Source organism: Lithobates pipiens, unplaced genomic scaffold, assembly GCF_037356315.1.
Source record: "Lithobates pipiens isolate NorthernLeopardFrog02 unplaced genomic scaffold, aLitPip1_a1.2 Scaffold_10, whole genome shotgun sequence".
NCBI lineage: Eukaryota > Metazoa > Chordata > Amphibia > Anura > Ranidae > Lithobates > Lithobates pipiens.
In genome coordinates this window covers 56940340-56968201 of record NW_027507686.1, presented here as the reverse complement: position 1 = coordinate 56968201, position 27862 = coordinate 56940340, and the positions used below count along the sequence as shown (strand labels likewise).

Below are 27862 nucleotides of genomic sequence, written 5' to 3'. Positions count from 1 at the left end.
GTGCACTAGGATAACCTAGGAGACAGATAAATAAAAAACCCAAGCAGTAAATCCAAATCAAGATTTTATCAGATCAATTTTTTTTTATTTTAAAAATATTTACAAATTAGCTGGCATAGCAATGGCCCCCCTACCCGTAAAATATTCCACATATTTTTGATGCATTTCACGGGCGTTTTGGGGGGGCAAGCCAGGACGGACAGCTTCCAGCGCCATCAGTGTCGGTTCCAGAAGTTCGACCTCGGGGCCCACCTTAAAAAGCTGTGCAGGATGCAGCAGCATAAAACAATGTGGTTCAGTTTGTACTCCGCCAGGTTAATTGCTGTTAGAAATAGGCGGAACCAGCTGGCCATTATCCCAAAGGTATTCTCCGCGACTCTCTGGGCTCTGGCCAAACGGTAATTAAAAACCCTCTTCTCTGGGGTGAGGGTCCTCTGGGGGAACGGCCTCATCACATGATTGCCCAGACCAATTGCTTCATCAGCAAAAAAAACAAACAGAAGTCCTTCGACGTTCTCTTCCGCAGGTGGCAATCCCAAGCCACCTCTCTGGAGATATCTGTAGAACTCGGTCTGGGCAAAGACTCCACCATCCGACATCTGCCCATTCTTCCCCACGTCCACATATAGCAACTCATATGTCACCGACATCACTGCATCAACACGATACTATGAAACCCCTTATAGTTAAAATAGTATGACCCCGAATGGGGTGGTGGGACGATGTGGATGTGCTTCCCATCTATTGCCCCGCCGCAGTTAGGAAAGTCCCAACGATGGGAAAAGTGGGATGCCACAGTCTGCCATTCCTGTGGCGTTGAAGGAAACTGTGGAGTCAAAACAGAAAAAAAAAATAGTAATTTTGCACATAAACATTGCAAGCAGATTAGACACAAACATTCTTGGCCAACATCAGTATAACTTTGATTGTAATGCGTATTTAAAGACAAAAAATAATGTCCGCTCATCCCCTCTGACAAAAAAAGCCTCCGACACTCTGAATGAATTTAAGGACAACAATAACATTTTATACACATTATAGGGGGTGTTTCGGGAAAAGCACTACAATGCAGCTGACAAAATACACTGTTAAGTGACTAGGCTAGGTGTGTATGGGCCCAGGATAGCATGCTGGGGAGGTTAGTGAAGGAAAATATGCATGTAGGCCAAAAAAAAGAGCATTAAAAAATTCAAGCATGCATGAGGACAAAAGGGACATTCATAGCATATTACAATCAGGGTAATTATGGAATGATGAAATAAATACAAAACATTAGCAAACATTAAATACATAGAATGTGATGTTAAAGGATAAAACTTACCCTAATATAGTCCTTTTGCAGCACCTGAATGATAGCAGAGCAGGTCTCTGGAATAATGATCCCCAGAGCCTGGAAGAAGATGCCGGTAGAGAACTTGAGGTCCTGTAGACTTCTCCCAGTGGCCATGTACCGCAAGGTGGCGACTAGCCTCTGCTCTGGAGTGATGGCTTGCCGAATGCAGGTGTCCTGCCTGCTAATATAAGGGGTGAGCAAAGCCAACAAACTGTGAAAAATGGGGTCTGTCATCCAGAGAAAATTCCTGAAATCATCACGGTTATTCTCTTGGATCTCACGCAGCAGAGGCTTATGAGAGAATTGGTCACGCTGAAGTAACCAATTCTTGGTCCATGAACTCCTCCTCGCCCTGTTCATGGACCGGGCTTGTGTCAAAGTAAGAACCCCAACACCAAGTCCTTGTATAGCGCGAACTCTATGACGAGTATGTAATCGCAACATGGTTTCAAACCGGTTGGCTGGTCAGAACGAACTAACCAAACGCACTGAAGCAAGGCCTGTGAAGAGCGAACTGAAAATCAGAAACAAGCGGACAAGAACACACTGAAAAACAGATATGAACTGACTACACATACTGAAAACCAGATACAAATCCACAAGCACAAACTGAACAGCAGTAAAACGATTGGAATAAGTACGAGTCTGAAAAGCACTAATCATCTCTCACCAAACTTTGACTAACATGAGATTAGCAGAAGGAGCCCAAAGGGTGGCACACTGGGTCTTGAACTTACTTTTTCTAGTGCTGTCGTACGTGTTGTACGCCACCACGTTCTTGACGGTCAGAATTTGGTGTGACCGTGTGTATGCAAGACAGCTTGAGTGAAATCCCGTCGGAATTCCGTCGGGAAAACAATCAGAGGTTTTTAAAACCAAAATTCCAATCGTGTGTACGCGGCATTACAGGTTTTCTTCTTAGATGTTCCTGTATTTGACTCCAGCCATCTTCCCATCAACTCTGACAAGCTTCCCTGTTCCTGCTGAAGAAAAACCTCCCCACAACATGATGCTGCCACCACCATGTTTCATGGTGGGGATGGTGTGTTCAGTGTGATGTGCAGTGTTAGTTTTCCACCACACATAGTGTTTTGCTTTTAGGCCAAAAAGTTAAATTTTGGTCTCATCTGACCAGAGCACCTTCTTCCACATGTTTGCTGTGTCCCCCACATGGCTTCTCACAAACTGCAAATGGGACTTATTATGACTTTCTTTCAACAATGGCTTTCTTCCGCTCTTCCATAAAGGCCATATTTGTGGAGTGGACGACTAGTGATGGACGAACTTCCGACGGGACGTTTCGCGAACGCGGCCGATAGTTCGCGAGCCGGAACGTTCGCGGCGGGCCCCATTGACTTCAATGGGAGGTGAACTTCGCAAACCTATAGGTCAAATTTGCAGCCACAAAATAATTAATAGCTGTGCAAACATAGTCCCACCACATGGCCAATGACATAACACATGTATGAGGTGAATCTGGGATCGACAACTACAAGCATTCTTTTTTTATATGGGAAATTGTTGTGACAATTCAGGACTGTGGAGCGCATGAAGGCAATAGAGGAGAGGGAAGGTCAGGGACCAGGGTAGGCAAAGAAGAGGGTGCAGGAGATGATCACCAGCAGCGTGACATACAGCAATGACACCTGCACCGTGATAGAGTCATCTGACAGCAGCACCGTGATACAGAGCACTGACATCAGCAGCGTGACATACAGCAATGACACCTGCACCGTGATAGAGTCCTCTGACAACAGCACCATGATAGAGAGCACTGACATCAGCAGCGTGACATAAAGCACCCACACCAGCACCGTGATATACAGCACTGACAGCAGCACCCTGATAGAGAGCACTGATATCAGCAGCGTGACATAAAGCACTCACACCAGCACCGTGATATACAGCACTGACAGCAGCACCGTGATAGAGAGCACTGACATCAGCAGCGTGACATAAAGCACTCACACCAGCACCGTGATATACAGCACTGACAGCAGCACCGTGACAGAGAGCACTGACATCAGCGCCGTGATATACAGCACTGACACCTGCACCGTAAGCAGCCCCAGGAGGAAGTCAGCATAGCACAGGGATGGTGGGAGCCCCTCATAATGAGCATAGCACAGGGATGGTGGGAGCCCCTCATAATAAGCAGCCCCAGGAGGATGTCAGCATAGCACAGGGATGGTGGCAGCCCCTCATAATAAGCAGCCCCAGGAGTAAGTCAGCACAGCACAGGGATGGTGGGAGCCCCTCATAAGGAGCATAGCACAGGGATGGTGGGAGCACCTCAAAATATGCACAGCAGAGGTACAGCCCCAGGAGGAAGTCAGCACAGCACAGGGATGGTGGGAGCCCCTCATTATATGCACAGCAGAGATACAGCCCCAGGAGAATGTCAGCACAGCACAGCACAGGGATGGTGGGAGCCCCTCATAATAAGCAGCCCCAGTAGAAATATGACACCGCTCAACCTCTTCAAAGAGGAGGGTACGGTGTGCTTTTTTTGGACAAGGAATTGGGCCAAATGAAGAAAGAAGGTCTCTGTGCTCGATTAAAAAAATTGTTTATAGACATATACATGGTCTACTGGTCACATGTGTTGAATTCCTCCGAGATCCATGCCTCATTCATTTTTAGAAATGTGAGGTAGTTAACACTGTCGTGAGCTAGGCGAGTACGCTTATCGGTCACGATCCCCCCTGCTGCACTGAACGTCCTTTCGGACAGGACACTGGATGAGGGGCAAGCCAACAGTTCCATTGCAAATTGGGCAAGATCTGGCCAGAGGTCAAGCCTGCCCACCCAGTAGTCCAGGGGTTCATCACTCCTCAGAGCGTCCACATCGGCCGTTAACCCGATGTAGTCGGACACCTGACGGTCTAGGCGTTCCCTGATGCTGGATCCGGATGACACCTGTCGATGGGTCGGCTGAAAGAATGACCTCATATCCGAAGTCACCAACAAATCTTAAAACCGGCCTCTTCTTGCAGGCGCTGTTGGATTGGTACCCGCAACTCCTTCTCTGGGAGTGTGAATTGCTCCTCTGCCAGCGCACGCAAAAGCAGAATGCAGCATTTCTCGAAGCAAGGCCTGGAAGTGCTCCATTCTGACAGCCCTCTGTGACGGCGGTAACATTTCCGCCATTTTGTGTTTGTACCGGGGGTCTAAGTACGTTGCCACCCAGTACTGGTCCTTGACCCTTATGCTTTTTATACGGGGGTCCCTATTAAAACACTGGAGCATGAAGGCCCCCATTTGCACTAAAGTAGAAGCGGTGGGGTGGCCTGGCTCCTGCTCATCATCCAGGATAATGTCGTCCTCTTCATTCTCCTCTCCCCAACTACGCACAACAGGGATCCCAGAAAGGTTTAAAGCATGCTCTTCTTGTTCCTCCTCATCCGCCCCGGCACCATCCTCCTCTGACTGCTCTTCAGACTCCTGTTGTTGACTTGTTTTAGATAGAGTAGCCCCCCCTGGGAATTCATCCAGCATTGCGACTTCCTCATCTTCCCTCTCCTGCTCCTCCACAGCTTGATCAATGGCATGACGCAATGCACGCTCCATAAAGAAGGCATAATGTACCATGTCACTGATGGCGCCATGGCTGCGACTGACCAGTTTGGTGATCTCCTCAAATGGACGCAGAAGTCTGCATGCGTCGTGCATGAGCAGTCACTGGTGCGGTGAAAAAAACCCCAGCTCCCAGAACCGGTTCTGCCACAGAGTTCATACAGGTAGACGTTAACTGCATGTTTCTGCTGGAGCAGCCTATCAAGCATATAGAAGGTTGAGTTCCATCGCGTCGGGGAATCGCAAATAAGACGTCTGACCGGCAGATTGTGTCGCCGCTGAATGTCAGCAAGGCGAGCCATGGCCGTGTAAGATCTTCTGAAATGGGCCGAAATTTTCCTTGCCTGCCGCAAGATGTCCTGGACCCCAGGGTATTTGACAACGAATCGCTGCACGACCAAGTTTAAGACGTGTGCCATGCATGGCATGTGCGTGATTTTGCCCTGTTTCAATGCGCTAAGCAGATTGGCACCGTTGTCACACACCACTTTACCAACTGTCAAATTGAGCCGTGTTAGCCACTGATCTGCCTGTGAACGCAAAGCTGAAAGGAGTGCCGGGCCAGTGTGGCTCTTGGCTTCCAGGCACAACAGACGCAGCACTGCATGGCAACGTCTCACCTGACATGTCGAATAGGTTCTGGGGAGCTTGGGCGGCGCAGCGGAAGAGACGCTAGCATCGGAAAATGAGGAGTCAGCTAAGGAGGAGAGGGAGGAGGATGGAGTAGGAGGAGGAGGAGAAGAAGAGTCAGGCCTGCATGCAATCCGTGGCGGTAAAACCAAATCTACACGGGTGCCACGGGTTACATGCTTGACAGCCGTCAGAAGGTTCACCCAGTGGGCAGTAAAAGTGATATACCTTCCTTGCCCGTGTTTGCTAGACCACGTGTCTGTGGTCAGATGTATCTTGGCACCGACACTGTGTGCCAGAGATACATTCACTTGCCGCTGAACATGACCATATAGCTCTGGGATGCCCTTCTCTGAGAAATACTTCCTTCCTGGGACCTTCCATTGTGGTGTTCCAATGGCCACAAATTTGCGAAAGGCCTCTGAGTCTACCAGTTTATATGGCAGTAGTTGGCGGGCTATGAGTTCTGACAAGCCAGCCGTCAACCGTTGGGCAAGAGGGTTATCCGGCGTCATCATTTTTTTACGCTCGAACATTAGGCCCACGGAAGCCTGCCTTTTTCCAGAAAATCGTGAGCTTGGCGTGATGGAAGGTGGGGAGTGGAGGACAATTGTGAGGAGAGAGGAGAAGGAGAAGTAGAAGACGAGGCTGGACGGTGAGAGCCTGCAGTGTGGCTTTGTGTGTTCCGTTGCTCCCACTCGGCTCGGTGATGGCTGCCCATGTGCCTTCTTAAGGCGGTCGTCCCTAGGTGAGTGTTGGGCTTACCGCGACTAATGCGTTGACTGCAAAGATTGCAGATGGCAATGCTATTGTCAGCGTTAAAAAAAGCCCACACTGCAGAGCCATGTGCCGGTGTCCTGGAAGCGCCAGATGTGACCGTACATGGTCAATGACTCGCTCCTGATACATTTGCAGTCTGCTTTGTCCCTCCTGTGCAATGTAAGTTATTCCTGCTTCTCCTCCCTATCTGCTGGTCCATATCTCCCTCTGAACTCCCCTCCTCTTCCTCTCTTGTGGGCACCCACGTGACATCACTAGACACGTCATCATCAACGTCACCTTCCCCACCGCTATAAGTAGAGATCTCGGAGTAGGCAGTCACACCGGGGACCAACCTCCTCCTTGGGCTGATCTGGGTACTGTCGTCAGACTGCTAAGTAGCGGTTGTTGCTACCTCCTCTTCCTGATCCAATACCAAGAGTGGCTGCGCATCAGAAATGTCCTCTTGATATGGATCGGAAAATAATTCCTGTGACTCAAGCGGAAGGTATTTGGTGGTGGTGTTGTTGGTGGTAGTGTCTTTGCGGGTGCACATAGCAGAGAGTGAAGAAGAGGGTGCAGATCGAGAGGATGAGGAGGGTGCAGAAGAGTATGGCTGAGCGAGCCATTCAACCAAGTCTGGTGCGTCCTTTAAAGTAATTGAACGCACCTTCTGCAACTTCCCACTTTGGCTCAAGCCTGTTGCTCCTGCCCTACCCCTACCACCCCTGCGGAAGGGCCTGCCTGTTCCTCTGCCTGTCATTTTTTAAATGACCCTGTGACAAAACTCTCAGTCCCTTTACCAATAAAGGACTGCTGCAGTATAGGGCAGCGGTCAGCAGTAGTGCACCTCAACCCTATGTATTGTGGACCGATACCAGTCCTTATAGAATAGCAGACTGTACCTCACTCAACCCTATGTACTGTAGCACCCTATACCTTACCAGTCCTTATAAGGACTTTTGTGGACCAAGTAGGTTGTGTGTGAGTGATTAGCAGACTGTACGTCAGTCCCTATACCGATGAAGGACTGCTGCAGTATAGGGCAGCGGTCAGCAGTAGTGCACCTCAACCCTATGTATTGTGGGCCGATACCAGTCCTTATAGAATAGCTGACTGTACCTCACTCAACCCTATGTACTGTAGCACCCTATACCTTACCAGTCCTTATAAGGACTTTTGTGGACCAAGTAGGTTGTGTGTGAGTGATTAGCAGACTGTACGTCAGTCCCTATACCGATGAAGGACTGCTGCAGTATAGGGCAGCGGTCAGCAGTAGTGCACCTCAACCCTATATATTGTGGACCGATACCAGTCCTTATAGAATAGCAGACTGTACCTCACTCAACCCTATGTACTGTAGCACCCTAGACAGACCAAGTTACCAGTCCTGATAAAGAGCTTTGTGGACCAAGTAGGTTGTGTGTGAGTGATTAGCAGACTGTATGTCAGTCCCTATACCGATGAAGGACTGCTGCAGTATAGGGCAGCGGTCAGCAGTAGTGCACCTCAACCCTATATATTGTGGACCGATACCAGTCCTTATAGAATAGCAGACTGTACCTCACTCAACCCTATGTACTGTAGCACCCTAGACAGATCAAGTTACCAGTCCTGATAAAAAGCTTTGTGGAACAAGTGAGTTGTGAATGATTAGCAGACTGCAGAAGAAGGGCAGCAGTCAAGTATAATATTCTTTCTATATTTGGAAGAAAGAATATTATACGTGTACAAGCCTATTACCATACCACTGATACCAGTCCTGAAAAGAACCTTTGTGGAACTAATAGTAACAGCTACTGATTAAACTGACCCTCACTGCCTGACACACTGCTTCCTGCCTGTCCCTATATAAACTGACAAAACAGAGGCTGCTGGAACAATAACTGGTTACTGGAATAGCACTTTTGTGGACCTGATAGTAACAGCTAATGATTAAACTGACTGTCCCTGCAGCACACACCGTCCTGTCCCTTTCTCTAAACTGACAAAAGACACTCAGACTACTGCAACAATCACTAGCACAGCACTGCCTATCCTGAACTACACCTAACACCTATACCAGTCCTGAAAATAACTTTTGTGTACCAAATAGCTAGTGATTTGGGTCACTGTAATCTCTCCCTGCTCCACACAGCAACCTCTCCCTATAGTGACAGAAGAAAGAATGTAAAATGGCCGCCGGATCGGGTGTATTTATAGGTTAGGGGGAATGTCCAAGTGTCCATGTGCTGTAATGTCTCAATTGGCTGTCCTGTACCCCATGATGGATGTGTCATCATAGGTCAAAGTTCTTTTACACAGTAAACGCGGAAGTCCGCCGGGCGAACGGCGCCAATAGTCCTCCAAATGGGCGGACCGCGAACAGCCGAAATTCGCCGCGAAACGACCGCCGAGCGAACTGTTCGGCCATCACTATGGATGACTAATAGTTGTCCTGTGGACATATTCTCCCACCTGAGCTGTGGAATTCTGCAGCTCCTCCAGAGTTACCATGGTCCTCTTGGCTGCTTCTCTGATGAAGGCTCCCCCTTGCCTGGAGTGTCAGTTTAGGTGGACGGCCATGTCTTGGTAGGTTTGCAGTTGTGCCATACCCTTTCCATTTTGGATGATGGATTGAACAGTTCTCCATGAGAAGTGCAAAGCTTGGGATTTTTTTTATAACCTAACTCTGCTTTAAATTTCTCCACAACTTTATTGTTGACCTGTCTGGTGTGTTCCTTGGCCTTCATGATGCTGTTTGTTCAATAAGGTTCTCTAACAAACCTCTGTGGGCATCACAGAGCAGCTGTATTTATATTGTATTTATACTGTGTCCAAGCATCATTGCAGTTCCTTAAACCTCCCAAAGCTTCACCTGACCTTTCTTTTTAAATAAAGTGGTCATGGTGAGTTGGTGAGTAGGCTACTTACCATAATTCACCGGGTGACGTGTTTGTGCAATTTCTCCTAAGCGGTAACAGTGCACAGGATTCACTCCACTTCAGTTTCAAGTTTTTTATGTATATGGACACTTTTTGAGTTGATTGATTTTATTTATTTAATGTATATTGCAGCATGTATTACTAGTAAGATACCTGCGGTATTATTAAGCTCTAGAGCACTTTATTGTTATCACTCAAGGTTTATTATAATAGCGTCCCCTTATTATTTACAACCCACATCTCACAAAGGCAGTCTTTGCACTTTGAGGGGAGCAGCTTAAATAGTATCACATCTTTTATAATTTTAGTCTAAGCGCGGGGTATCCCATTTTCTTTTGGTTTATTCACATTTTCAGGAATAAAACTTACTCCAGCTGCAACACATGGCATTTTTAGATGACTACAGTTCAGCTTTAATGTGTTGGTTTATGAATGTCTACAGCTCCCTGCCCAGTGTTATTAACATCTAAATCTATTTTGTGTTGTCAGACGGCCCTCTTGTGGAAAGACCTTGAAGAAGTCAAAACTTATGTGTCCAAACTGCATGACACTGGTGTGCATCAGATACTGTATTACTGTGACAGGAGGAGTCAGCTGGTGGAAATATTGAACAGAGGATTCTCTCCAGAAGGTTTGTAAAGAAGATGACAGCTCATTTAGAGCAAATAAATCAGACTTCCTAGCTAACCCTAAATGATTGCACCATCAAGGAATTAAAAAAACAAGGCAGCAAACATTAAAGTGAAAACTGTAATCCTTTAATAACCCATAGTAAATGCTTGAATTTCAGTTTAACATGGAAATGTGGCTTTACACATCTAATGCCGCGTACACATCACCAGACTTTCCGGCAGAAAAGGTCATTCCGTCGGATATTATGATCTTGTGTGGGCTTCATATGACTTTTTTCTTCAAAAATCCTGAAGGACCTAGAAATAGAACATGTTTCAAATCTGTCTGACGGAATCAATTTCTATCAGGAAAACCGTTTGTCTGTATGCTGGTCCGACAGACCAATTACGACGCAAGGGCAGCTATTGGCTACTAGTCCCGTCCCATGTAACTAACAGAATTTGGTCCGTTCGTGTGTGGGCAAATCTGTTCGGTCGGAAGTCTGTCTTAACTCCGTTGGGAAGACCGTCGGACCTTTTCTGCCGGAAAGTCCGGTCATGTGTATGCAGCAAAAGTACTAGAGCAGGGGTGTCCAAAATGTTTTCAAAGAGGGCCAGATTTGATAAGGTGACCATTTTGCCTTACATTCTTTGAACGATTACAATTCGGTCAAAGTGTGTTTGTCCGAGCACTAATACAGTACACTACCCAACAATAATTCTCTTGCCTTTGTGGCTGGGTGTAGTGAAAAGGTGAGCTCAGGCGTGTTATTTTGATATACCATATTTATCGGCGAACTGTGAAGCAAAATAAGAGTCAGTGCCCATCTGTAAGTGCCGTAAATTGCAGCCCCACCATTGCCATGAATGCAGCCCCACCATTGCCATCAGTGCAGCCTGATCCATGCCCATATGCAGCTGCACCATCGCCATGAATGCAGCACTCCATGCCCGTGAATGCAAACTCATCATTGCCATCAGTGCAGCCTGATCCATGCCCATCTGCAGCCTCACCATTGCCATGAATGCAGCACCCCCATTGCCATGAATGCAAACTCACCATTGCCATCAATGCAGCCTGATCCATGCCCACCTGCAGCCTCGGAGGGGGAGGGACGAGCGCCAACAGATTATATACAGGAGAATCTCTTGTTTTCCCGGCGATCTCTTTAATACAAAGTCCGCCTCCTATGATAGGCAGAACAGTCCTCCAATGACAGCCCAGGAGACGGGACTTCCTATTACAGAGGCCGCCGCGTAGACAGGAAATTCTCACTGTTTGTATGGCACTCGTTCCACCCCCTCTGAGGCAGCTAGGATATATATCTTTCATGGCCCCGGTGCTTGGGGATTTGTTGAGGGCCACAAAAGATATACATCCACCTTACCAGCCATTCAGTGTCCTCCACCCCTCTCTGCCAATCCCTGCACTGGCTTCCACTCACCCAACGAATAAAATTCAAAGTACTAACAATAATTTACAAAGCCATCCATAACTCTGCCCCCAGCTACATCACTGACCTAGTCCCAAAATACCAACCAAACTGCCCTCTACGGTCATCCCAAGACCTCCTGCTCTCTAGCTCCCTTGTCACCTCCTCCCATGCTCGCCTCCAGGATTTCTCCAGAGCTTCTCCAATCCTTTGGAACTCCCTACCCCAATCTGTCCGACTGTCCTCTAATCTATCCATCTTTAGACGATCCCTGAAATCCCTTCTCTTCAAAGAAGACTATCCTGCTTCTAACTAACACTGTTTTACTTCCTCCATCAGCTCATCCCCCACAGCCATTACCTTTTGTATCAATTGCCCCCTTACTTTTTAGATTGTAAGCTCTAACGAGCAGGGCCCTCTGATTCCTCTTGTACCAAATTGTAATGTAAATGTAATGTCTGCCCTCATGTTGTAAAGCGCTGAGAAAACTGTTGGTGCTATATAAAACCTGTATAATAATAATAATAATACATGTCCAAATTACCAGGAGGGTTGTTCAAAACCAGAATGCAGGCCGCAGTTGGCCTGCTGGCCGGACTTTGGACATACCTGTACTAGGGGAACAGGTTACAGGATGTAACCGGGTATAATATTTCCAGAACAGTGTATTGTATACTGTGATACAGTGTGGAGTCATTACACTCAACACACTGCATAGCACAGACAAGTGTGCCGAATAAAATGTACACAACATTGTATAAATAAAGTAGTGCAACATAATCCTATCAAGCACGGCATGTATAGTTAACAGTGTGAGCTAAATGGAGTGAGCTAATGAGTTCACATACTTACACGCCCAGTGAATCCAGTGTTGTCCCGCAATGATCTGGCGTTTTGACGCCGCTTCTGCCCTGCGATCGTATGGAGACAGGTGGGGGCCATCTTAGCCTCACTCGTCTCCATACCCAGGCACTGAGAGGACCCAATCACCTCCGCCGCTGCCGACGGCTCCGGTAAGCAGCGGAAGGTGCGGGAGAGCAGCAGGAGGGGGGCCCTCTCCCACCACCAATAACTGTGATCTTGTGGTGAATCCGCCACAGGGACCACCATTATCATATATACGACCGGCTCCTGAAAAGATGGATATCTTGGTTGTGGCAGCAGCTGTTGCCGTTACCAAGATATCCATCTTCAAAGTGCCGACGTATATGTACAGGTGCCGGTCGGCAAGTGGTGGCCCTACTCACAAGAATATCATCTTATATAAAGTATGGAAAAGCAGTGTATAAATCACATCCAAGAGGGACAAGAGGCTCTCCTCCTCACCTCTATTTCCGGGTACAGAGACACCGGAAATGATATCACCAGCTCCTCCCGACGTGTTGCGGTACAGATTACGTGACTTCTTCCAGGGATGAAAGTTATCTCTGGAAGAAGTCACGTGATATGTAACGCAACGCTATTATGAGCTATTATATGCCGTGTCCCTATGATTCAATTGATATCTGTCAGTATGTATAATTTTTTGATATTAATTGTTTATAATCATGTGGCAACCCGTCTACATTGTATGTATAGATATACATTTTTATGAATTGTACCAGCTATTATAATTGTATTGGATATACACTTACTCATGCGTTTGTATGTTAATTTATATAATTCTTTATACCTACGAGCTTCATTCAACTTCCCAATCCCCTTCCACCTCTTTTTTTGACCTATAGATAGGAATGAAGGCAACTGACCTTACCAGGTCACCACCTCATATAAAGCCCCAACTGTTCTCCTTTTTCTTATACATACTTTTAATAATAGGTGTCCCTCATTCCCATCTCAAAAAGTTGGGGGGTATGTTCCTAGCTCTTTGATCACACTCAAGTTCCACAGCAGCAACGAAAAAGAACTTTGGCTTCAAATTACCTGGGACTTCTCCATCTCTTCTCAAGTGTATGGGGCAGGAACTTGAAAACAGTTGTAGAGTTTTTTTAAAAAAAGGATAAAACCAACATAGCATAAATCAGATTTTTTTCAAATAAAATAAAAACAATTACAAAATGAAATAAAAATTACAAAACAATAAATGTGTGCATGACATTTTTTTGTTCATTGGCTTTATCAGAGGCATGGTACTGTTGACTATACAACAGTTGTTTTTTTTAAAACAGCCCAAAATGAACCCTTTCAATGGTCAGACAATACTAACCCTTTCCCAATGCCCAATCCATGTCCACAAACAAAACTTCTTACATAATAGCTAAACCTAATACATATGTAATAAACATAATTCAATATATTCATATATTAACCACTTGCCAAGCAGCGCATTTATATATACATCAGCAGAATGGCACGGCTGGGCAAATGGGTGTACAGGTACGTCCCTTTGAATTTGCCACTGTGTGGTCACGTGTGCGCTGCCAGCGGCTCCGTGAGTAGGATTGCGGGTCCTGTGGACTTGATTGCTGTGGGGATACCCGCGATCGTCTCACGGAGCTGAAGGACGGGGAGATGCTAATGTAACCAAGCATCTCCCCGTTCTGCCTGATGTCCTGTGATCGGGAGCTATGATCAGTGAAGTGTCATTCATAGCCAAGCCCCCCCCCCCACACTGTTCTAGCCCCCTAGTAGTTAACCCCTTCACTGCCAGTGTAATTTTTACAGTAATCAGTGCAATTTTATAGCACTGATCGCTGTAAAAATGACAATGGTCCCAAAAATGTGTCAAAATTGTCTGATGTGTTCGCCATAATGTTGCAGTCATGATAAAAATCGCAGATCGCCGCCATTACTAGTAAAAAAAAAAAGATTAATAAAAATGCCATAAAACGAACCCCTATTTTGCAGATGCTATAACTTTTGAGCAAACCAATCAATAAACGCTTATTGTGATTTTTTTTTTTTACCAAAAATATGTAGAAGAATACATATCGTTTACACTGCAATCTGTGAACTGATCTTGGGGTGTCAATAACTTTGTATTGACACCCACAGCGGTTCGCAGAGGGCAGTGTGAACTGCCTGTGGGAGAGATGTGACGCTACAGTGTGAACCTAGGCTAAAGGTGTACTTTAAAGTGTTACTAAACCCAGGAGCCTGCATTCACTATATCTGGTCTCCCACAGCACACAGAACATGGAAATGCAATTGTTTTAGTAAATATAAAATGCTAAAATCTTTTTCTCATCAGCAGTATATAGCAGTCTTTTGACTTCTATGAGTGTCTGGTTAAAGCTTGTAGAAGGAGTTTTCATTCTCCCATGATTGTCCAATGAGAATGCAGGACCACTGATCCTCTGTCTGGACAGTGCTGGTGCTGGTCCTGCGCTGATCACATGCACTCTGCCAAGAAAAAAAATGAAAAATTCTCTAGTAATACACACCAAACTGTGCATGTGCAGCCTGTCCCCTGGCTCTCTAAATATCAGGTTATTTTTTGGAGACTGCAGAAGAAGGAGATGATCAGAGAAGACAGGATAAAACTGCCTGTTTTCATAATGTGGAGGATTAACCCCTTAGGTTCCACATTGAGTATAACAAGCCTGCTTTACTGCATATACAGACTGATTTTACTGTTGTGGGTTTAGTAACACTTTAAGCATATGTAAATGATTGAATGTCCAAAGCCTGGCTACAGGTTTACTTTAAAATTGAAGGGCACCATAAAAGGTCATTTTATTCCCAGGAATGTGTGTAATTCTTTTTTCATCACCAATCACATGCTTCATTTAATTTTCAGCCTGTTTTAGAATCATAAAAGAGAGAAACCCAGTACATTTCTATTTTCATTTTATTTTGTTCTGTTTGTATAGTCTATAAATGTCACACACAGCATCTGCTCTACACAGCCAAAAAATGGGTTACTATGTGACAATCTGTAGCATTTTGGAATTGTTCTTCATAGGCATTTTCATCTGTTTCTCTTGCTGCTGAAAAGGAAAGTGTTTAGGTGTACATTTATTAAACTGTGATGTAAAGGGCATTTACACGTCGTGGCCCCTCTACCATATATGAAGCTCCCAGAGAAGTTTATTAACATTTATGCTTCTGTGACTGCATAGAGATGTGAATGGAGTGTGATGAATGACCGGGACAAGGGGTGGGCAGGAGGGACAGCTGCCCTGAGCAAAACAAGGCAGGTGGACAGAGATTGGACACAGGGCAGTAAACCCATTCTATGGCATGCATTAACAGTGGGGAAGGGGGCGAAGTTCCACATCCTTGCCCTGGGCGCTAGATGGACCTGGTACTTGAGTGTGAGTTTCTCTCAAACACTCATCAATGAAAATAAAAATAATAAAAAAATTGACCAAATAAGGGCCGGTTCACACAGCGAGGCGCGGCGAGGCGTCTCCGACTTACCTCGCCGCGACCTGCGGGGAGCTCAGCGGCGACTTGCAGAGGACTTCTGTATAGAAGTCAATGCAAGTCGCCCCCGAAGTCGCCCCGAAGTAGTACAGGAACCTTTTTTCTGAGTCGGAGCGACTCGAGTCGCTCCTCTCAGAACGGTTCCATAGTACTGAATGGGGGCGACTTGCGGAAGCGAGGCGAGGCGAGCCGTGTCGCCTCGCCTCGCCTCGCCTCGCTGTGTGAACCGGCCCTAAGAGTTAAAAAAATAAAATAAAGTTAAATATCTATGTGAGAGGGACCATTCAAGAATAATTGTATTTTTATTTATATCAATACATTCATTGACACTTGTTACTGAGTGTAATTTATTTAGCCATAAATGCACTCCATTACAAGAGTCACAGAAATGTCCTGATATGAATAAAAGCACAATTGTTTATGAATGGCCCCTCTCACATAGGTCTTTTATTAACAATAATATACTGGTGTCTTGTGTGGGAATATACTCACACTAGATCCCAGGGTCCCCTAAACATTTAAGCATTGGGGTATTTATTAGGGGGTTAATGGTCTTCAGCCATCAGATGCCATAGGGAGCATGGCCCTGTATATATACAGAAGCAGAGGACAGAATCCCACCTCTAACGTGGATAAGCAGGGAGCGAGATCATTTGCACAAACAGCCAGTAGAGTGCTTCTATCTCACCTTATGGCTGTTTGTTTTGGAATCACCATCTTCACTGCTCATTGCAGCTTATTAAACTGCTGCACAGTGGAGTATCTCAGTTTAATAAACATGCACCTTAGCGTGAAACTCCGGAATGTGGAAAGATCTCTGTCTCTTATGCCATGTACACACGATTGGACTTTCCGGCAGACTTGGTCCGGTGGATAATCCGCCGGACTTCGCAGCGGAGGTCCGCCGGACTTTCCGAACGAGCGGACTTGCGCACACATGATCGGACTTTCCGGTGGACTAGGTCCGACGGACTTCCCGAAGGACTTTTGGCAGAGGTCCGACGGACTTTCAAAATGAACAGACTTGCCCACACATGGACTAAAGTCCATTAATTTTGAACGTGACTCAAGGTACGACGGGACTAGAGAAGGAAGTCAATCTCGCCGCTTTCATCAGCGAGATTGACACCTTGCGAGCCCTGTCACCTGGTATAGATCTTAGGGGTAACCCCCTAAACTGAAAAAACAACGTGGGGGTCCCCCCAAAATCCATACCAGACCCTTATTCGAGCAGGCAGCCCAGCCGGTCAGGAAAGGGGGTGGGGACGAGCGAGCGCCCCCCTCTCCTGAACCGTAGCAGGCCCCATGCCCTCAACATGGTGGAGTGGCTGCTTTGGAGAAGGGGGGCATCCTGCAGCCCCCACCCCAAAGCACCTTGTCCCCATGTTGATGAGGACAAGGGCCTCTTCCCGACAACCCTGGTCGTTGGTTGTTGGGGTCTGCGGCCGGGGGACTTATCAGGATCCGGGGGACTTATCAGGATCTCCCCGAAGTCGGAAGAAGACCCCAGAAGTCGGAAGAAGACCACCGGAGCTGTCTAATAAACTACTTTAAAAACCTGTGTAGTGTGTTTTTTTATTGCCACTTTTTCCCCCAGGAGAATGGGTAGGGGTAACAAGCGAAGATAGACTCTGGGCTGCCGCACACATGAGAAAAAACGCCTTTCTTTATTTAAAAAATCACATAAAAAAACACAACGAACACAGCAGGCAAAAAGAGGGCTGACGTTTCGCACTAGCAGTAGTGCTTACTCATAGCCATGGGTGCGGCAGTCCAGAGTCTATCTTCGCTTGTTGCTATTGGCAATTGCCTGCACCTGTGGCCTCCAGGCCGAGAGAGGAGTTCACTACCTGCATGTGTGTCCCTGGAGCGGTGAGATCTCTTTCTTTTAGTATTACAAATTCTGAATGGGTAGGGGTACGATGTACCCCATACTTATTCACATAGGGTGTGGGGCCGGGATCTGGGGGGGCACCCACCCATGTTGAGGGCAGGCGGCCTGGTATGGTTCGGGGGGGGGGGGGGGGGCGCTCGCTCGTCCCCACCCCCTTTCCTGACTGGCCGGGCTGTGTGCTCGGATAAGGGTCTGGTATGGATTTTGGGGGGACCCCCACGCCGTTTTTTCAGCGTAGTGGGTTACCCTTAAGATCCATACCAGACCTAAGGGCCTGGTGTACAGTACACTGTAGCCAAGAACCAGTGCGATAGGATCACGCTGGAAACATTCTCGCGGGCAGGTGCTGTAGTTGCTGTTGCGTCATAGTTGGTCCGTCGGACCAGAATGCAGACGAGTGGACTTCCTGACAGGAACTAGGTCCACCGGACTTTGGGGCAAAAAAAGTCAGCTGGAGCACTAACACGATCGAATTGTCCGGCAGACTCTGGTCAGAAAGTCCGATCGTGTGTACGGCGCATTATAGTTCTATAGTGAATTCTTTTAAAGGCACATTACATTCAAGAGCAAAGAAAAGATATTCATAAGTTTATTTTAGCTTAATTATGATTCCCTGAACAACTTGACATCCCCTCTTTGTGTATTCCCTGTAAACACCTCTTGGATTTGTGATCTGTATTTATTTATTTTTTATTTTTCAAATCAGGGTGTTTTTATTAATCCTATTTTCAAAATACAATAGACAATCAAACAATAATAAAAAAAGGAAAAAAGGAAAAACAGCTAATAACTAAAAAAAACAAAAGCACTCAAATAAAGCACTTCACGTACTCAGTACATGTATTAAGGACATACTCAAATGAGTGTGTAGAGCATTTGTACATTGGGTATGACGCAGAGATGGTGCAGTACACAAAAGAAATCCAGTATACAATGAGCAACACAACTTCACCACTAACAATACCATAGACAATCCTTTTTTATTAGGTGAAGTCACTATTGTGACTTTAACCAGACACTCCCCTTGCCTGTCACTCACCAATCGCTATCCAGGCTCCATCCACTTAATGGGCAATGTTATCTTAGTTGGTTTCCTTCCGAGGTAGCTGGGCATGAGATGAAACATTAGAGTCCAACCAGGAGGACCATATTTTTGGAACTTTCTAGGGCACCCACTATGCTTATAAGTTAACTCTTCTCTCTGTAATGTGAAATTAGGAATTTCATGCCATTGGTTGAGTGTTAAAGGTATAAATGAAATCCATTTCTGTAACATGAGTTTGTGAGCTAAGTATAGGGATCTTGTCCACATGATATGCATTTTGTCTGGAAGTAGATCCTCTGGGATGGTTCCCAGAGGTGCAAATTGGGATCTAATCCCACCTTATTTGAACAGAGGGAATTATGAGTTCTAAATATATTTTCCCAGTAGCGATAAAGTTTGGGGCAATGCCATAACATGTGGATAAGAGACCCATTGACTGAGGTACATCTAAGCAGGGCTGGACTGGGACAGAAATTTGGCCCTGGAATTCATCCAGACCGGCCCACTTACATTTTGAGTGTCCCATCAGCACTCCCTTACATCAGAGTGTCCCATCACCAGCCCCCTTACAACAGAGTGTCTGATCAGCACCCCTTACATCAGAGTGTCCCATTACCAGCCTCCTTACATCAGAGTGTCCCATGAGCAGTCCCCTTACATCAGAGTGTCCCATCAGCAGCCACCTTACCTCAGAGTGTCCCATCAGCAGCCACCTTACCTCAGAGTGTCCCATCAGCAGCCACCTTACATCAGAGTGTCCCATCACCAGCCCCCTTACAACAGAGTGTCTGATCAGCACCCCTTACATCAGAGTGTCCCATTACCAGCCTCCTTACATCAGAGTGTCCCATGAGCAGTCCCCTTACATCAGAGTGTCCCATCAGCAGCCACCTTACCTCAGAGTGTCCCATCAGCAGCCACCTTACCTCAGAGTGTCCCATCAGCAGCCACCTTACCTCAGAGTGTCCCATCAGCAGCCACCTTACCTCAGAGTGTCCCATCAGCAGCCACCTTACCTCAGAGTGTCCCATTACCAGCCCCCTTACATCAGAGTGTCCCATTACCAGCCTCCTTACATCAGAGTGTCCCATTACCAGCCTCCTTACATCAGAGTGTCCCATTACCAGCCTCCTTACATCAGAGTGTCCCATCAGCACCCCCTTACATCAACGTGTCCCATCACCAGCCCCCTTACATCAGAGTGCCCCATCAGCACCCCCTTACATCAGAGTGCCCCATCAGCACCCCCTTACATCAGAGTGTCCCATGAGCAGTCCCCTTACATCAGAGTGTCCCATGAGCAGTCCCCTTACATCAGAGTGTCCCATGAGCAGTCCTCTTACATCAGAGTGTCCCATGAGCAGTCCCCTTACATCAGAGTGTCCCATCAGCAGCCCCTTACATCAGAGTGTCCCATCAGCACCCCCTTACATCAGAGTGTCCCATCACCAGCCCTTTTTACATCAGAGTGGCCCACTGAGCCATCGGCCCACCGGGAAACTCCCGGTAGTCCCGATGGCCAGTACATGCCTGCATCTAAGACACTGTGGTGAAGTTGCCCTTCCCCCGGGGAGTGAAGCTTCTGTGAAGTGGATCTGTAATTTTTAGATTTCATCTGCAGTACCACCTACTGATATAATGTGGTGTGTTTGAGCATGACCTAAAGATATGGTTATGTGAATTATTGTATTTTAAGGGTCAGACTTTAGTCCACCAAGCACTGCATAAATAGGAAACATATCAGTCTTACTGTTGTTACACGAAAACAATGGAAGGTTTTGGTTCTTCTGGAGGCCTTCAGAAGGAGCAGAGAGCTCCGAGTGCGTAGTCTGTACTGTCCAGCCACCTCTTCCTCTCCTGGTGATGTCACGTCTATCAGAGCTTTCCACGCTGGTCGGCAAGGACTTCCTGTGTTCCACAGAACGTCCAGTCCTCCTCCATTGTTTTCCCAGTAAACCGGAGGTCCATGCAGGATTGAGGCACTGACAAACTATCCATCATACAATAAGCATGTTTATGTCTTTTATGCTGGAAGTGTTTTTAACCGCTTTAATATTAAATTTCCTTGCACTTAGGTGGCGTTTTCCCTCTCTCCTCCTTTTTGCCGTTTTCACAGAGCTGGCTCAACTCTGAGGACAGCAACCCCAAAGTGCCTTACATTTTATGACCTTGCATCAGAGACTGTATAGACTATTACAGCCCTAATTGCTGAATGTTTGCCTGAAATCTTGTCTGCATGTACTCCTTGCTCCTGGACCTATTGACTTTCTCTATTATAAATTGCTTTCTCTTCTAGATGTCCAGCAAAGAGAATATGGGAATGGAATATACTTCTCAGCCAGTCCTGCAGAAGCTATAAGTATGGTAAGGCAGTGTTTAGAATATAATTTAGATCAGCCATTCTCAGACAGGATTCTGTAGAACTCTCGGATTCTTCCCAAGGTTGTCAGGGGTTCTCAAGTTCTGGCCGACCTCCCATTTTATGTTACCTGTATAGTTCAAGGTCCAAATTCACTTGGCAAAGCCAGCTTCATGACACCAATAATCGTTTGTAAGTATGTGCATTCTTACCACCACTGTACAGGGGGCATTCTTGTGACAAAAGCGAGGGGCATTATTCACATTACCTCCTGATGCATTGGTTTTAGCAAGAGTTCCCCGAGACGTAAAGTGATACTAAAGTCTCGTTTTTTTTCTTTAAAAGTAATAAACATTTTATACTTTCCTGCTCTGTGCAGTGGTTTTGCACAGAACAGCTCGGATCCTCCTCTTCTTGGGTCCCTCTCTGGCACTCCGGGCCCCTCCCTCCTGTTGTAAGCGGCTTGCTATGGGAGCACCTGAGCTGATCTGTTCTGTGTGTCCATTCAGACACAGAACCCTTGTTCGACCCCATCCCCTCTCGCTTCTGATTGGCTAACTGACTTTGACAGCATTAGGAGCCAATGGCGCCACTACTGCGTCTCAGCCAATCAGGAGGGAGAGTCCCAGATGGCTTAGGCACTCGTGTAAAATTGCTGGATAGAGATGGGCTCAGGTAAGTATTAAGGGGGCTTAGGGGGGCTGCTGCACACAGAAGGTTTTTTTATAAGGTTTTTTTTTAATGCATAGAATTCATTAAGATAAAATAAACCTTCTGATTTTACAATTACTTTAATAATTAGTTTAAGGGTTCCTTTGGGTAAAAAGGTTGAGAAAGCATGCTGTCAATGTTCGTTATTCTTCGTCACCTAGGCAAAAGTATTCTAATGCTAAAAACCTCTAGAGAATAAAATGTTGTTTCTCATAGTAACCACTTTGATGATTCCTTTTGTCTTCCCATATTGTGCTCAAAAAATGATCCGGTTAGGTGATCTAGGCATGGCAGCACAGTAGTGAATCTATCAATTCAGTACTCTGCACTATGGGTCTATTACCAAGGGCAGCTGCCCCCACCGTGCCTATAAATAGGATACAATCAAGTTAAGAAAAGACAATATGGTTTGGTGCATGCAGTTCCTCAATACAACAAAGTAAATCAATTCCCTTCAATGACACCATACACATATAATTGTACTACAGTGCATCTCCCTCAGCTGCACAATATTTCAACTATAACAATTGCTGTGCATTTTAGTGCATTTTATGAAGAAGTGGCCTGGGGGAGCAAATCTGGATAAAGCTTCTGGAGGGAAAATACACTCTTAAAGTGCTTAGGACCCATTTATAGAGGTCATGGAGATGTGGTGAGTGTGGTGTTCACAAGGAGAGCACATATTGGTCACTAGGGATGAGCCAAACACCCCCCAATTCAGTTTGTACCAGAACTTGTGAACAAGCAAAACATTTGTACGAACACCATTAAAGTCTATGGGACGCAAATGTGAAAAATCAACAGTGCTAATTTTAAAGGCTTATATGCAAGTTATTGCCATAAAATGTGTTTGGGGACTTGGGTCCTGCCCCACGGGACATGTATCAATGCAAAAAACTTTTTTAAAAACTGAAATTTTTTCGGGAGCAGTGATATTAATAATACTTAAAGTGAAACAAAAAAAATTAAATATTCCTTTACATACCGTGCCTGGGAGGTGTCCTTAGTATGCCTGTAAAGTAGCGCATGTTTCCCATGTTTATAACAGTACCACAGCAAAATGGAATGTCTAAAGGAAAAAATGTAATTTAAAACTGATCGCAGCTGTAATGTATTGTCAGATCCCGGCAATATAGATAAAAATACCCAAAAAAATGGCGTGGATGTTCCCCTCCAAAATCCATACCAGGCCCTTCAGGTCTGGTATGGATATTAAGGGGAACCCCACACCGGCCTGCCCTATATACTCTGCAGAAAAACTGGGCCTTAGGTGTTGGTGGTACCAGAACACTGTAACCCCTCACAGTTACTCTTGTTGGGGGCAGGAATGGGCCCTGCTGTGAAATATTATATCAAAAATTGTAATTACATGGCCCTGTTAAACAGGGGCAGAAAAATTGGGCCTTTGGTTTTGATGGCACCAGCACACTGTAACCCCTCTCAGTTACTCTTGTTGGGTGCAGCAACGGGCCCTGCTTAACTATTATTTTAAAAAATAATAATTACATGCCCCTGTTAAACAGGGGCAGAAAAATTGGGCCTTTGGTTTTGGTGGTGCCAGCACACTGTAAGCCCTCATAGTTACTCTTGTTGGGTACAGTAATGGGCCCTGCTTAACTATTATTTAAAAAATAGTAATTACATGCCCCTGTTAAACAGGGGCAAAAAAATTGGGCCTTTGGTTTTGGTGGCACCATAACACTGTAAGCCCTCACAGTTATACTTGTTGGGCACAGGAACGGGCCCTGCTGTGAAATATTATATAAAATTTTTTAATTACATGCCCCTAGGGGGAGAAAAATTGAGCCCTGGGTGGTGGTGGTGGTGCCCTAAACCAAAAATATTGTTGTAAGTTAGCATCTTCAAGATTGAGGAGGAATAGGATAGTCAGCATAGGCAGTCTTCAAGGGATCCCAGATCCATAGCAAATTCAATCAGTTACATCACATCAAGTGCTTGATAGCTGCTGATCCAAGACTGATTAATTTTTCTGAATGTGAGCCTATCATGGAGTCTGTGGACAGGCACACTCTTTGAACCGTTACAAACTCTCCAGCAGAACTGAATGTGCATTCAGAAAGCACGCTGGATGCAGGACAGGCCAGTAGCTCAATTGCATATTGAGCAAGTTTTGGCCAGCGGTCCATCCTCAAGACCCAATAACCCAGTGGATGCTCTGTTGGAACGGTCTCCAAGTCTTCTCATGCCCCTAGTTATGCCTGCACCATATAATTCAGACGCTGGCGATGGTTGCTTGAACCAATCAGACCTTGGCACTGAATACTGAAAAAATGTTTAAAGGCATCGGTCAACCGGCCACCTTCTCCACCGCTCTTCCTCTGACTGAATGAAGCCTCAGCAACACGTTGTCCAGCACCAGGAAATGGTAACCTCCCAGGGTCTGGAAATGCATTACACAAAGCTTTCTTCAAGGCCTCATGAAGATGTTTCATCCTCTGCTCCCTCTGCGAAGGCAGGGTGAGTTCTGCAACTTTACCCTTGTAATGTGGATCAAGAAGGGTTGCCAGCCAGTAATGATCCCTCTCCTTGATATCACAAATTCTAGGGTCCTTTCGCAGGCTTTCCAGAATCAGGGAGACCATGCAGTGTAAGTTTGCAGAGGCATTTGATTCTGAGTCCTCTGGGTCACTAAGGATCACATCAGCCGTAACTACCTCTACCCAGCCACATACAACTCCTTGGGTTTATGGGGACTGAAGTTCACCCCTTGAAGACTGCTGCTAAGTGTTATCCTCTACATCCATGCTGACACAATTCTCCTCCTTCTCTTCTTCTTGTGTTTTTGGCGGGCCCGCAGTAATGCTATCCTGATAAAGGGGGCCTTAAGAGGAAAGGAAGTCCTCCTCCTCCTCCCACTATTCTGCCTCAAGTGCCCTGTCCATGATTCTACGAAGCGTGTACTCCAGCAGGAAGACTAGAGGGACAGTGTATCAGGGAAGTAATTTGTATCAAACTCACCATCTCCCTGCGCAAAGACGCACACAAATTTGCCATGGATCGGTGCACGCGCATTCGCAGCCCTACTGAGAGGCGTGCGTGAGTGCGCTCAAGCACACACATAACGTGAATTCCCTGACCAGCCTATAAAAGGATCTTTAGCACACAGACAAGTTGCTGGTTTGTCTCAGCTCACCTGTGTTTCCCTGCTTCCTGTTCCTGTTTGCCACTTCCTGTTTGGCCCGGATTGCTTGAAGACTATGCTGATTCTCTCCTGACCTGACCCCTGGCTTGTTTAAACGGACTTCCTGCTCTTAGCCTTGCTGCGCACTGGACTGATACTTGTGTTTGACCCTCGGCCTGCCTCTGGATTATTCTCTGTCTGCTGCACTTAGCCTTTCTGGCTCCAGGACTGATCACCTGTGTTTGACCCTCGGCCTGTTTTTGCACTTCCTTTACTTGTTTTGCAGACCTGCTGGCTGCTTACCTTCTGGTCCGGTCCATCCTGCACACGCCTTCTTCCAGATCTTCACACAAGTCAGGTATCCCGCTGGAGGCTTGTGCCTCTTGGTGCAACCCATTCCCTGTATCACCTCCAGGGGTGGTGTGCGCTGAGTCACAACAGCCACCGCTCTCTGCATCTTGGCCTCGGTGAGTACCTCTTTGCTGATAGTACAAACCAGCCATGTCAGAGGCCAACAGAGTGGGTTCACCTTTGGAGATGTTGTGCCAGCAAGTTACAGCCCTTGCAGACGCTGTGCAGAAATTGCAAGAAGGGTACACCCAAATCGACAGCCGTCTTCAGCAATTAGCAGGAACACCTGCACCAGTTAACGCAGCACCAGCGCCCCCTGGCGGGGCCTTCCTACCGGGGCCTCCCTACCACAGGCCCATTCACCGCCTGCCCTAGTGATGGCGACTCCTGAACCAAGGGTACCTACGCCTGAGCGATTTTCGGGCGACCGAAAAAAATTCAGGGCATTTAAAAATGCCTGCTCCTTATATCTGGCCCTGCAACCAAGGACTTTTTCTTATGAAATAGTGAAAGTTGGATTTATCATCTCCTTACTATCCGAAGAACCCCAGGCATAGGCACATAGCCTTATGGAACAAAGAAGTCCTTTCCTGAACTCGGTGGAAACCTTCTTTAACTCCATGGGTCAGTTATATGATGACCCACAACGTACTGCTACAGCTGAAGCCACTCTGCACACCTTAACACAAGGAAAGAGACCAGTGGAGGACTATACCGTCGAGTTCCGTAAGTGGTCAGCTGACACCGGCTGGAATGAGCCCGCCCTCAGGTACCAATACCGACAAGGCCTTTCCGAAACTTTGAAGGACTAATTAGCTAGAGTGGAGACCCCCGCCTCTTTGGAGGACCTGATCCAATTAGCCACCAAGCTGGACAGGCGCATGCGGGAGCGTCGCTCTGAGCGCCTTCAGACCCCTCGGCCCAGCTGGATGCTCCCCAAGTCGACCACTCCTTACCCTCCAATTCCGGTCCCTGCCGGCCCCTTAGCCCGTGGAAGGGGAACCCATGCAGCTAGGACTTGTTCGCCCTCGTCTCACCCCAGATGAAAGGCAACGAAGACGACAGGCCAACCTATGTCTGTACTGCGGAGGGGTTGGCCATTACCTTCGCAACTGCCCAGTGAGACCTTGTAAGCCACCTCTGCAATTTGTTATGAACTATCAAGCCACAAACCTCACCCAGTCTTATGTTACTCTTTCTGTTTCTCTGCAGCTGGCGGAAGAGAGGATTCAACTACCGGCCGTAATTGACTCCGGAGCATGCAGTTGTTTCCTGGACATCTCTGTGGCTCAAAAACTTCACATCCCTCTCCAAGACAAAAAACAAAATCTTCTTGTCCACTTGGCTGATGGGTCTTTACCTCGCTCCGGACCAGTTACACAAGAGACCCAGCCGATTCTCACCATCACGGACTCGGGCCACCAGGAGTTCTTACGCTTTGACTTGATTTCTTCTCCCATGTTCCCTATTATTTTAGGACTCCCTTGGTTGCAGGCCCATGACCCCCAAGTTAACTGGGGCAGAAAGAAGGTCTCTTTTACATCCTCTTACTGTTCTCAACACTGTTTTCCTCCAGTTCCAGCTACTTGTATGGCAGTCGTTCCTGCATCCGACAGTCTTCAGCATGTCCCTCCAGTATATCTCGAGTTTAAGGATGTTTTTGATAAAAAGAAGGCCGATTGTCTACCACCTCATCGGTCTTACGACTGCCCCATCGAATTGTTACCTGGATCTGAAATTCCGTTCGGGCGCATATTCCCTCTATCTGAGACTGAACTAAAGGCTCTCAAAGCCTACATCGATGAGAACCTGGAAAAAGGCTTCATTCGGCCCTCTTCATCTCCAGCCAGGGCGGGTATTTTCTTTGTTGAGAAGAAAGATGGCTCCCTCAGACCCTGTCTCGATTATAGGGAACTCAATAAAATAACTGTCAAAAACCGATACCCACTCCCGCTCATCCCAGAACTGTTTCAGACTGCCAAGATCTTCTCCAAACTTGACCTACGAGGCGCTTATAACCTTGTCCGGATTCGTACCAATGACGAATGGAAAACAGCCTTCAGGTCCAGGTTTGGGCATTTTGAGTATTTAGTGATGCCCTTCGGTCTGTGCAACGCCCCGGCCACCTTTCAACACCTGGTGAATGACATTTTTAGAGACTACCTTGACGACTTTGTAGTCGTATATTTAGACGACATTCTCATTTTTTCTGCCACCATCGAACTACACCGAGACCATGTAAGAAAGGTCCTTACCATTCTTAGGAAACATAAACTATACCTTAAGGCAGAAAAATGCGAATTCGAGAAGACCGTTGTCCAATTTCTTGGATTCATCATTTCCACTCAGGGGATCGCCATGGACCCCCAAAAGGTCAAGGCGATTCTTGATTGGCCCGCTCCAGGGGACAAAAAAGCTGTGCAAAGATTCATAGGCTTTGCTAACTTCTATCGAAGATTCATTGCCGGCTTCTCATCCATTGTTTCTCCGATTACGCAGCTGACCCGTCAACATGGACGCTTCCAGTGGTCCCAGGAAGCTCAGGAAGCCTTCATTAAACTGAAATCTTTGTTCACTTCAGCACCCATTCTACAGCATCCAGACCCACTTTTGCCATTTGTGTTGGAAGTTGACGCTTCTGAAACTGCCACTGGAGCCATTCTTTCACAAAGACGGGGCCCCAAGGCCCTTTTGCATCCAGTAGCTTTTGCCTCCCGAAAGCTAAA

General features: G+C 46.6%; 1 protein-coding gene across 3 annotated transcripts in view; it reads left to right on the top strand.

The window, feature by feature from the left end:
- LOC143930791 (uncharacterized) overlaps window positions 1-27862 on the top strand; it is a 461539-nt gene that overhangs the window by 411837 nt on the left and 21840 nt on the right. For all 3 annotated transcript variants that reach the window (XM_077455410.1, XM_077455401.1, XM_077455393.1), the window contains 2 exons: window positions 9712-9853; window positions 20870-20937. In XM_077455410.1, the coding sequence (XP_077311536.1) occupies window positions 9712-9853; window positions 20870-20937 (210 nt within the window). The remainder of the gene's footprint in view (window positions 1-9711; window positions 9854-20869; window positions 20938-27862) is intronic.